A 10,971-nucleotide genomic window follows, 5' to 3' on the forward strand; every position below is an offset into this window, starting at 1 on the left:
TGGGGTTTCTGTTTCATAACCCACAGCTTCTAGGAACAGTGTTATCCAGACATGTAGGGTATCTCTCTTCTAATATGTGTGTGTGTGTGTGTGTCTGTGTGTATCTGTGTGTGTGTATGTGCATAATTGTGCTATAATATAGTAAGTTTACACACTTGTTTTGGTTAACCACCCCCACCCCATTCCCTCCTCCCCACTTCTTTCTCTAATTAAATCTTTCCACTCCAAAGAGCATTATTGCTATTGCAGAGAACATGGGTTTGCTTCCCAGAACCCACTTGGCAGCTTACAGCCATAGTAACTACAGTTCTGGGGAGTCCACTACCCACTTCTGGCCCCTGCCTGCACCAGATCCACACACACACACACACACACACACACACACACACACACACGCCATACACTTAGATACCTGCAGGCAAGACATTTGTACATATAAACTAAAAACTAAATCTTAAACAAAAACATTTCTACTCAAAGTCTTCACCCTCTCTGTTTTCACTTTATCTGTGTCTTGCTATCCCTTCTCCCTTAAAGGGAAGAAGGACAAAGGGAGGAGGAAGGGAGAGAGGGAGAGGGAGGGAGAGGAAGGGGGAGGGGGGAGGGGGAGAGAGAGAGAGAGACTCCTAGTTTCCTGGCTTCCACAAGTGCTCCAAGTTAAGCATGCATAACTAAAGAATCAAAGCTAAGTAAGGGCTGGAGAGATGGTTCAGTGGTTAAGAGCACTGACTGCTCTTCCAAAGGTCCTGAGTTCAGTTCCCACATGGTGGCTCACAACCATCTGTAATGAGATCTGGTGCCCTCTTCTGGCCTGCAGGTATATATGCAGGAGAAACGCTGTATACATAATAAATAAATATTTACAAAAAAAGAATCAAAGCTAAGAGCTATATGTAAGGATATAGCAGCATCTTTCTTTCTGGGCCTGAGCAACACTATATATATTTTTCCAGTTCCATATGTCTACCTATGAATAAAATTCATAAGTATATATGCTCTGTTAAAAATAACAAAACATTTCAGGATAGCCAGGGCTACCCAGAGAAACTGTCTTTAAATAAATAAATAAAACAAAACAAAACAGCTACCAAATCCACAAGCAGTCCAACCAATACTGAAATGCTGGTTTTGCAGGCTACCGGGGTTTTAATCGTCTTAATGTTTCTTTCTCTTTCCATCTTTCCACTTCTTTCCTGCCCTTCTTCAGCTTGAGCTTTCCTCACCACTGATGTCAGCCTTGTCCTCCTCACATCTCTCTTCCCACTGCAGGCCTCGTCCTCGAACCTTCCTTTCACCCTTCTCAGGCTCCTCTCCCCTCACCATATCACCCACAGCATCACCCTTCTGCAGCCCAGTCAGGACCTTCCTGGTCCTCTCAAAGTCAGCTGGGGGAGGGGCTTGCAGGCCTCAGGTTAGTCCTAGTTAAACAGAGCTGGCCTTTTCAGACAACTGGTCTCCTTCAAAAGACCCAACTACTGCCTTCCGTTTCCCTGTAAGTTCAGATGTTAACCTGTCCAGACCTTCAAAAGTCCTACTGCCTCTGAGCTTGAGAATTTTTCAGTGTGGGTAACGGGGAATTTTGGAACTGAAAGTAAGTCTACACTTAACAAAGGAAGGAACTCTTCATCTACAAATTCAACCACCAGCCAGCCTTTCCGGTTTCCATCATTTCATTTGGATTGTCTAGACCAAGTTCTGGGACAATTGCTTAGGTCTTCCCCCACCCCCACCCCCACCCCACCCCCATCCTGGTAGATCCCCCCTTCCACATCCCTGTTTTCCTCATTACTTCTCTTCAGATTTAGTTTTCCTTGAGGCAAGAGTGGAGAAGGGAGAGATGTACTAGCCTGTGCTCCTGCGTCACACTCTTGCTACTCAGTTCCACTCTTAAAATTTCTGGTCCCAGAGGAATAGAGATGACCTCACATGCAACCCTGTCTTGGCTACTTTTCTATTGCTCTAAGGAGGCAACATGGCCACAGCAACTTGTAAAAGCATTTAATTTGGGGTTGACAGTTTCTCAGAGGTTGAATCCATGACCATCATGGCGGGAGCATACCTGGAGGCAGGCATGGTGGACAGGCAGTCGTGGGATGGCTCTGGAGCTGTTGCAGAGCCCTTATTTGCTGATTGAAAGCTCAAAGCCCACCCCCAGTGACACACGTCCTCCAACAGGGCCACACCCCCTAATCCTTCTCAAACAGTTCCACCAAGTATTCAAATATATGAGCCGATAGGGGCCATTCTCATTCAAACCACAACTAGCCCACCCCACCCCACCCCACCCCATGGCCCTACTAGGGGCATCAGATAGGGCCTGTGGGAAAGTTATAAACCCTCTCACCACCACTCTGGGGTCCAGCAACCCAAGGCCACCGTTTTCTACTCTTGCTTAACCAACACCACCCAGGGTCTCTCAGCCTCAGCCTGGAATGAGGGAACCCTCTTGTCTCTTTTCATTCAACTCCGTATTCTTCCTTCATGCTGTCACCCATGGATGGGAAGATTCACCCCCTCCACTGTACAGTAACACGCACGTATGACAAGCCACTTCACTGCCCTGCATCTTACTTCTGCTCTGAAGTTCTGTCAGCCAAAAGGTAGTGAGCACTGAAGACTGTCAGCTGCTGCTTTGTGTGGCGGTTACAAGTTAAGTTCCAACTGTAGCTCTCTGCTTGCTGGAGAGACTGGGAACCAGTAGTTGCTTAGCCCATGGGGCTGGAGACCTCAGCAGTTCCAGTGTGGTTCTGAGGAGAACCCATTCCAGCAGCAGCAGAGGTAGCCACAGGATAGCTTGACTCACAAGACTCATGAACTCAAGAGGAGAAGAGATGAACTTGTAAGCAGGGTAGGTGAGCTCACACCTGAGCTGTGAAGGCAAGCAGGTAAGAAGAGCTTCCCCTCCGACCTTCTGTCTGGGCCATCTACACTCAGATGGGCCTCCCACTTCATTTACTAGAAGCAAGCGAATCCCTCTCAGGCGTGCTGAGGTTAACCTAATCGGCATAACGCCTCACAGGTGTACCCAGAGCTTGTCCCGTGATACTAGATCCTGTCAGGTTGAAAATGTTAACCATCTCAAGGGTCGTACGCATTCCAAAAAGGCACTGTGTTGGTTATTCTTGATTGTCAACTTGACTACATCTGGAATTAACTAAAACCCAAGTGGCTGGGTATGCCTGGGAGGGAGATTTTCTTAAGTCATTTGAAGTGGAAAGACCCACTTATAATCCAGATCTTCTAAGGTGGGCAGATTCACCTTTAATCAGCTTATTTAAATGGCATGAAGGAAGGAAGTTTGTTCTCTTTGCCTGCTAGTCCTTGTTGGCAAGTCCATCGCTTCACTGGACCAAAGCCTGTAAGGCATTCTTTGTTTGTTTGTTGGGACAGGGTTTCCTGTAGCCCTGGCTATCCTGGTATTCAGTCTGTAGACCAGGCTGGCCTTGAACTCAGAGATCCAAGTGTCTCTGCTTCCAAGTGCTGGGATCAAAGGTCTGAACCACTAATAAATTGTGTGTGTGTGTGTGTGTGTGTGTGTGTGTGTATACATATATAAAAGAGGGAGCAAGAGAGAGATTCATTCTGTAAGTTCTGTTCCTCTGAGAACCCTGACTAATAAAGCTACTGACTGCTTAGTATCCTTTTTGTTCTCTTTGGGGACACACACAAATGAGTGAACAGACTACAGTGGGCAACATTCTTCTATGCCTGGTGGCTGCCCAGGGGCTGTTTAGTCCACCTGTGTGAGGACTCTTTTGCTCTCAAGTGCTGGCGTCTGACCTGTGCCCTTTTAAATCTGTTGCTAATTTTGTCTCTGGGGTCCCAAGTGGAGACTTTGCAGTGATCTTCCCTCATGATGAAAATGGCTGATCTGTTATTGGAAGAAACATCCTTGGCCCAAGCAAGCTCTGATTTAATCTAACTATATCATGTGCTCTTTTAATCTATTGCTCCGGGTCCCTGAGCATTGCTGTACTCATTCATGGGTCATTTTGTCATTAATCTGGCTCAATCCATGTTCACAATGATGATTTGATAAAGGCTGAAAATGTGAAGTGGATGGTAACAGTTCTGTGTCCTGGATTCCAACAAAGAGATGCATGCTCCTCCAGCCCTCTGGGTGACTCTAGGGGACGGAGACAAGGGTCTTACAGAGATGTCAGAGGATCCGACTCCTTGACAGCTAGTGGCCTCACAGGGAGACTCATCAGGGGTCAATGCTCTTTCTGGTAAGATGAACTCCAGCTCACCCTGCATCTTGATCTGTCCACACTGCTTGGTGTTGAGACTTTCTGAGCCATGTAAAGTGGGACATCTGGCCTACTGGGGATTCTCTAAGAAGGAATTTCCACCAAGCAGGACACCTTTCTGCCCTGAACACTTTCTTAACATTGACTCTTGCTTTGGCCACCAAAAGAAGCCTTTGAGCCCTATGTGGTAGCACAGACCTGCAATCCCAGTACTCAGGAGGTAGATAAGGTGGATCGGGAGTTCTAGTTCATCCTTGGTTGCATAGCAAGTTTATATTTGAGCTTGGCCTGGGCTGCATGAAACCCTTGTCTTCCAGGAGACAAAAACAAAAACAGGCAAATCTCCCTTAAGAAGCTCACACTCAGCCTATCCACTGTGCTTGCCTTCTTCCCAATCACTACCTCCTCCTCTCCTCCATTAACCCCCATGCTTAAAGGGTCTTCTAAAAATGTCTTTTAGTAAACTCCAATTCTGCATTTAAAGAAGGGGGAAGGTGAGCCCCACGTGCTACACTCCACAGTTCCAGGGTGCTGGGCTTCTGGCTGGGGGCTGCCTCTTGGTACTGCCTTGCCCTGGAATGTCAGTTCAGCTGAAGGCCTCACACAAAAGATGAACGCCCTGAGTCCTCTTACTGCTTCTTAGCACACAGAGTTTCCTTCACTCCCCTAGGTCTTAGTAGGCCTTCATCTTCAAGGGTTCTCTTACCCTCTATTCTGCTCGCTCTCTCTCCCTCCCTCCTTTCCTTTCCTTTCCTTTCCTTTCCTTTCCTTTCATTTCATTTTTTTTGCCCCTTCATGAGAAAAAGTATATTTGTAAATTCCAATTTAAAATACAAATAAACGAAAACAGTAAGTCTCAACGAAATGAGGCCTAAATCAGCACTGGAAGATTAGTACCTGTTTCTACTCAAGTTAATAATTTACTCTGTGTCCCTCTGTGCATGCTTGGCTTCAACAGAGGAACTTTAACATGGGATGCAACTTCTCCAGAGAGCTTCAGTTCTCAGGAGGCATGTGGACATCGTGGGGGCTGAGGAGGGCAGATGGATGCTGGGAAGCAAATGAAACGCCTGAGGTTCCAGGTCAAACTTGTGACTCACGCAGTAAGGAGGTTTGAGCCCAGGGCTGCCCAAGGGAGGAGGGCTACTACAGGCAATGATTAAGATTTATGTATTTATTTTATGTATGAGCACACTGTCGTTGTATAGATGGTTGTGAGCCTTCATGTGGTTGTTGGGAATTGAATTTAGGACCTTGGCTCACTCTGATCAACCCCGCTCCCAGCCCAAAGATTTATTTATTATTATACACTGTAGCTGACTTCAGACGCACCAGAAGAGGGCATCAGATCTCATTACGGGTGGTTATGGCTTGTGGCTGCTGGGATTTGAACTCAGGACCTTCCGAAGAGAAGTCCGTGCTCTTACCCACTGAGCCATCTCACCACCCCCTTAAATTGTTATTTTTAAAACTATATGAAATAAACTTTACCATCTAAATGGGGGTGGGGTGACCAGTCTCCGCACATAGGAGGTATAAGGGCAGGAAGATCAGACCTTAAAGGTCAGCCTACATGAGATCCTGTCTCATAAAGACCAAGTAATTAATAATAGAAATTAATAATTAATAATAATAGGACAGCAGTAGCACTATTTGGTTGCTGGGGATATAGCTCTAGTAGAACACTTAGCCAAAGGGTCCTAAATTCAATGCTGAGGACAGCCAAAAATAAAATTAAAAGTTTCATGTTGTTCCCCCACACACACACTTTTTTTTTTGAATGACTCTCACTATGCAGCCCTGCCTGGTCTGCAATGTACTATGTAGCCTAGGCTAGCCTCATACTCAAAAGAGGGCTAGCCTGTCACTGCCTCTGCCTCTAGAGTAGACAAGTTTCATGTTGTTCCCCCCCACACACACTTTTTTTTTTTGAATGACTCTCACTATGCAGCCCTGCCTGGTCTGCAATGTACTATGTAGCCTAGGCTAGCCTCATACTCAAAAGAGGGCTAGCCTGTCACTGCCTCTGCCTCTAGAGTAGACAAGTTTCATGTTGTTCCCCCCCACACACACTTTTTTTTTTTTTTGAATGACTCTCACTATGCAGCCCTGCCTGGTCTGCAATGTACTATGTAGCCTAGGCTAGCCTCATACTCAAAAGAGGGCTAGCCTGCCACGGCCTCTGCCTCTAGAGTACTAGAATTATCGGCATGCTCAGGCACACTGGGTCTTGTTTGTTTTTTTGAGACAAGATCTCATGAATCCCCCGCTGGGCTCAGACTCTCCATGTAGTCAACGATAATCTTGAATTTATACTGGAAAATGGTAGCAATCTGGAGAGTAACAAGACAGGAGCTGACTATGTGTATGTAGCCCAGGATGACCTTGAAGCCTGCCTTGGCCTACAGAGCACTGGGACTATAGGGGTATCCCACTGTGCTTGCCTGCCTCTATGTAAAGGTGGAACAAATTTCCCCTGTGCCTGTGGACCACGTTTCTCTGACCCACTCATCCACCAGTGGGCGTTTGGCTTGACCCCACACCTCTTGGCCACTGAGGATGATCTGAATCCAGTGCGTTCTTCTCAAAATACACTGATGTCGGATCACCGGATCACTGGATCACTGGATCACTGGATCACTGGATCACAGACATTCTTAGAGCCTAGCCTACCCCCGGGGCTACAGGAAGCTCACAGTTTCTGTTGGTTGATTGGTTGGTCTGCCCCTCCCCAAACCCCTGCCACCTCCCCCCAACCTGGGTTTCTCTCTGTGGCTCTCTTGCTGTCTTCAAACTCACTCTGTAAACCAGGCTGACCCTGACCTCAGAGCTCTGCCTGCCTCTGCCTCCCTAGTGTTGGGATTAAAGACATGTACCATCGGCTACACCTACAGATGTGCTCAAGGTATGTACAGAGCACTCACCCTGGCATCCCTTCACCTGCCTAAGAGACTAAGGATCAGAAGTAAACCCTGCCTGCTTCTCTGGAAGATTCAGGTTTTCCTCAGGGTACTGCAGCCTCTCAACCTAGCATGGTCTGGGCCTTATCCTTACCAATGTACACTCAAACACAAAGACAAGGCTCTCCCAGCCTGCCCTAATAACTTTTTTCACCAAACAGGTCATGAGTCAACGGTGCCCCGGTATTGCCTAGGCAATAGTCATTCTGGGACTACAGGCCTTAGTACCCAATATGACTCCCTCAAAGCCAAGTACAAAGATTGTGAGCATGTTACCGAGGCCACTCTGTGAGCTTGTTTCCATGTCAACGGGGCTCATGATGTCAGAAGGCTGAATCCAGACCCTGCACCCAGGCTGTGTGTTTCCAGCTCCACCCCAGAGCATATCCCAGTCCAGCTGGCTCTTTGGAACAAGAGTGATAGGTGCTGACTATGTGCACAGAGAGTGATCCTAGCAGCACAGGACACAAATCCTCACCCTGGGGAAAGCAGCCTCCAACCTCTCACCCTTAAGGGGGAGGGCAACCATGGAACAGCATCTGTCAGCCCTCCCCCACAACCCCCCAGGCTGGCCTAGCCACACCCTGCCACTTCTGTCCAGGCAGCAGGGCTTCCTTTCCAGAGCAGGAGGGGTGGGATCAGGGAGGAGCCTGGGGATTAGGGAGGGACACTGAGTTCTTCAAGCAAGAACTGTTCCCCATCTAAGGCCATCCCCTCCTCCAGCCCCAGCGATGCAGGGAGCCTGGATACTGCTGCTGCTGCTGCTGCTGCTGCTGGGCCTCAGGCTCCAGCTGTCCTTTGGTGTCATTCCAGGTAAGGAGACTCCCCTAACTGCTTGTCCCCACTCACAAGCACAGCCTTCCACTGACACCTACCTCTGGTCTCCCCCTTGGCCAGTGGAGGAGAACTCGGCCTTCTGAAATCAAAAGGCGAAGAAGGCCCTGGATGTTGCAAAAAAGCTGCAGCCCATTCAGACACCAGCCAGGAACCTCATCATCTTCCTGGGAGACAGTGAGTGTGTGAGCGTGGCCTGGCCACCCTGGGGCTCCCTGAGCTCCAGGCATCCATTAATGTGTCCAGGAAAGCCTGGTGTTCAGATCGAACCAGATTCTGTTTTTGTAGGGTTGGGGGTGCCCACGGTGACAGCCACCAGGATCCTAAAGGGACAGTTGGAAGGCCATCTAGGACTGGAGACACCCCTAGCCATGGACCACTTCCCATACATGGCTCTGTCCAAGGTGAGCACTGGAACACACTAGGATGGGAAAGGGGCTGGAGAGGACAAGAGATGGAAGAACCCAGAAGAACTGGAGCCCAAATTTGCAACCAGGACAGTGTAGACATGTCTCAGGAAGCAGGGACTAATGTCTACCAGTAGTACCAGGCTGAGAGTGTCTCTGTCCCCAGACATACAGTGTAGACAGACAGGTCCCAGACAGTGCAGGCACAGCAACCGCCTATCTCTGTGGGATCAAGACCAACTACAAGACCATCGGCCTGAGTGCAGCTGCTCGATTCGACCAGTGCAATGAGGTCTTCTCAGTGATGCACCGTGCAAAAAGAGAAGGTAAGCCAGGCATGGAGGCACACACCATTCATCCCAGCAGTTGGGAGGCAGAGGCAGGCAGATTTGACTTCAAGACCAGCCTGGTCTACATAGTGAGTTCCAGGCCAGCCAGAGCTACATAGCAAGAACTTGTGCAAAAACAAACAAACAAACAAAAAAACTAAGTGGGTTAGGACCAGGCTAAGGAGCTAGAGCAGGCTTGGAGCACCTGATTCCTGTCATTTCTAGGCAAGTCTGTGGGAGTGGTGACCGCCACGTCGGTGCAGCACGCCTCTCTGGCCGGCACCTGCGTGCACACTGTGAACCATGGTTGGTACTCGGATGCACAAATGCCTGCCTCAGCGCTGCAGGATGGCTGCAAAGACATCTCTACTCAGCTCATCTCCAACATGGACATTGATGTGAGCCCCAAGAGGGAGGGAGGAGGGCCGCATGGAGGTGTCACTCATCACAGTATAGGCAGCTGGCAGCCTGGGCTCTGGGTCCTCCAGGTTATCTGAGGAATGGGTAGGGGGAAGGTGTTGACACAAAGCCCAGGAGATGCCCTTCTCACATACCTGGTGGGGTCTGTCTGTCTGTCTGTCTGTCGGAGACAGAGGAATCCCAAGTCCTCCTGTCCTGACCTTCTGATTATAGGTGATCCTTGGTGGGGGCTGCAAGTTCATGTTTCCTAAGGGGACACCAGACCCTGAGTACTCAGGCAACAGCACTCAGTTCAGAAGCAGGATGGATGGACAGAATCTGGTACAGAAGTGGCTGGCAAAACACCAGGTGACAGAGATACCAGGGTATGGGGCTAGCAAGCATTAAGACAGGGCTATACATCTCAAAGGTATGTGCTAAGGCTGGCTTTGTCCCTGCAGGGGCCCAATATGTTTGGAACCATAAGGAGCTCATTCAGGCATCACAGGACTCAGCAGTGACTCACCTCATAGGTAATGGTCCATTTCCTACCATGTCATTTTTAGAAGGACTTCACTGAACATCTATGTAAGTGTCATGACCTCTCTAACACAGCCTGGGATCCATGTGTTTCTGTGTCCCTCAGGCCTCTGTGAACCTAACGACATGAAATATGACATTCACCAAGACCCTGCTCAAGACCCTTCCCTGGCCGAGATGACGGAGGTAGTTGTGTGCATGCTGCGCAGGAACCCCAAAGGCTTCTATCTCTTTGTGGAAGGTGGGAGGTTTTGCCTGGCAGAGAGGAAGAGGAGGAGGAAGAAGAAGAACCGGGTCCAGCACAGGCTCAAACATCTCCCCATCACTGGTTTCCTGCAGGGGGCCTCATCGACCATAGCCACCATGATTCCATAGCCTATTGTGCCCTGACTGAGGCTGTCATGTTCGACTCGGCCGTTGACAAGGCAGACAAGCTCACCAGTGAGCAGGACACGATGATCCTTGTCACTGCCAACCACTCTCACGTCTTCTCTTTTGGTGGCTATGTGCCTCGAGGGAACTCTGTCTTTGGTAGGCCAGGGACAAGGCAAATGTATCAAATGTATTGGTCACATAGCCTAAGTTTCTCTGGGCCTCAGTTTCCTTGCCTGTCAAATGTGTATAGATAGATACAGTATCTGCCTTGCAGGGGGGTTGTGAAGATAGGCCAGTTCCAGGCAAAGGTGAACATGTTGGTCTATATTGGCTCCACGCCAGGGCAGTGGCAAAGTGTGACTCTCTCCCTGCAGGACTGGGGGCCCCCTTCAATGCTCTGGATGGCAGATCTTTTACCTCAATCCTATATGGCAATGGTCCCGGCTATAAACTTCAGAAAGGTACCCGGCCAGATGTCACTGACAAAGAGAGTCGTTAAGTTCTGTGGGGCCACCACCCTTGAAGATGAGGGTAGAGGAGACTGGGGTCAAAGGCCTTCTGCCTTGAATACCTTGTTTCTCTAGGTGACCCCAAGTACCGGCAGCAGGCGGCTGTACCCCTGTCATCAGAAACCCACAGCGGGGAGGACGTGGCAATATTCGTGCGTGGCCCGCAGGCGCACCTGGTGCACGGAGTTCAGGAGCAGAACAACATCTCGCACGTCATGGCCTTCGCAGCCTGCTTGGAGCCCTACACTGACTGCGGCCTGGTGCACCCTGCTGGCTGGAGCAGTGCGGTGAGCCGGGGCCACACCTCCACCTTGCTATTCCTGCGGGCTGGGACAATGTTGATATTGATGGTGGCAGCTGAACCCTGA

General features: G+C 49.4%; 1 protein-coding gene across 1 annotated transcript; it reads left to right on the top strand.

Annotated features, from left to right (window-relative positions):
* Nucleotides 1-7,941: 7,941 nt before the first annotated feature.
* LOC110298836 (alkaline phosphatase, germ cell type-like) lies at nucleotides 7,942-10,971 on the top strand. Its single transcript, XM_021168352.1, is given in 11 exon segments — nucleotides 7,942-8,023; nucleotides 8,108-8,221; nucleotides 8,333-8,448; nucleotides 8,618-8,777; nucleotides 9,006-9,178; nucleotides 9,414-9,548; nucleotides 9,622-9,712; nucleotides 9,826-9,960; nucleotides 10,059-10,250; nucleotides 10,469-10,588; nucleotides 10,679-10,971. Coding segments are annotated over 11 exon segments (1,611 nt in total).

This window comes from Mus caroli, unplaced genomic scaffold (genome assembly GCF_978045245.1).
Source record: "Mus caroli unplaced genomic scaffold, Mus_caroli_1 scaffold_1, whole genome shotgun sequence".
Taxonomy (NCBI): Eukaryota; Metazoa; Chordata; class Mammalia; order Rodentia; family Muridae; genus Mus; species Mus caroli.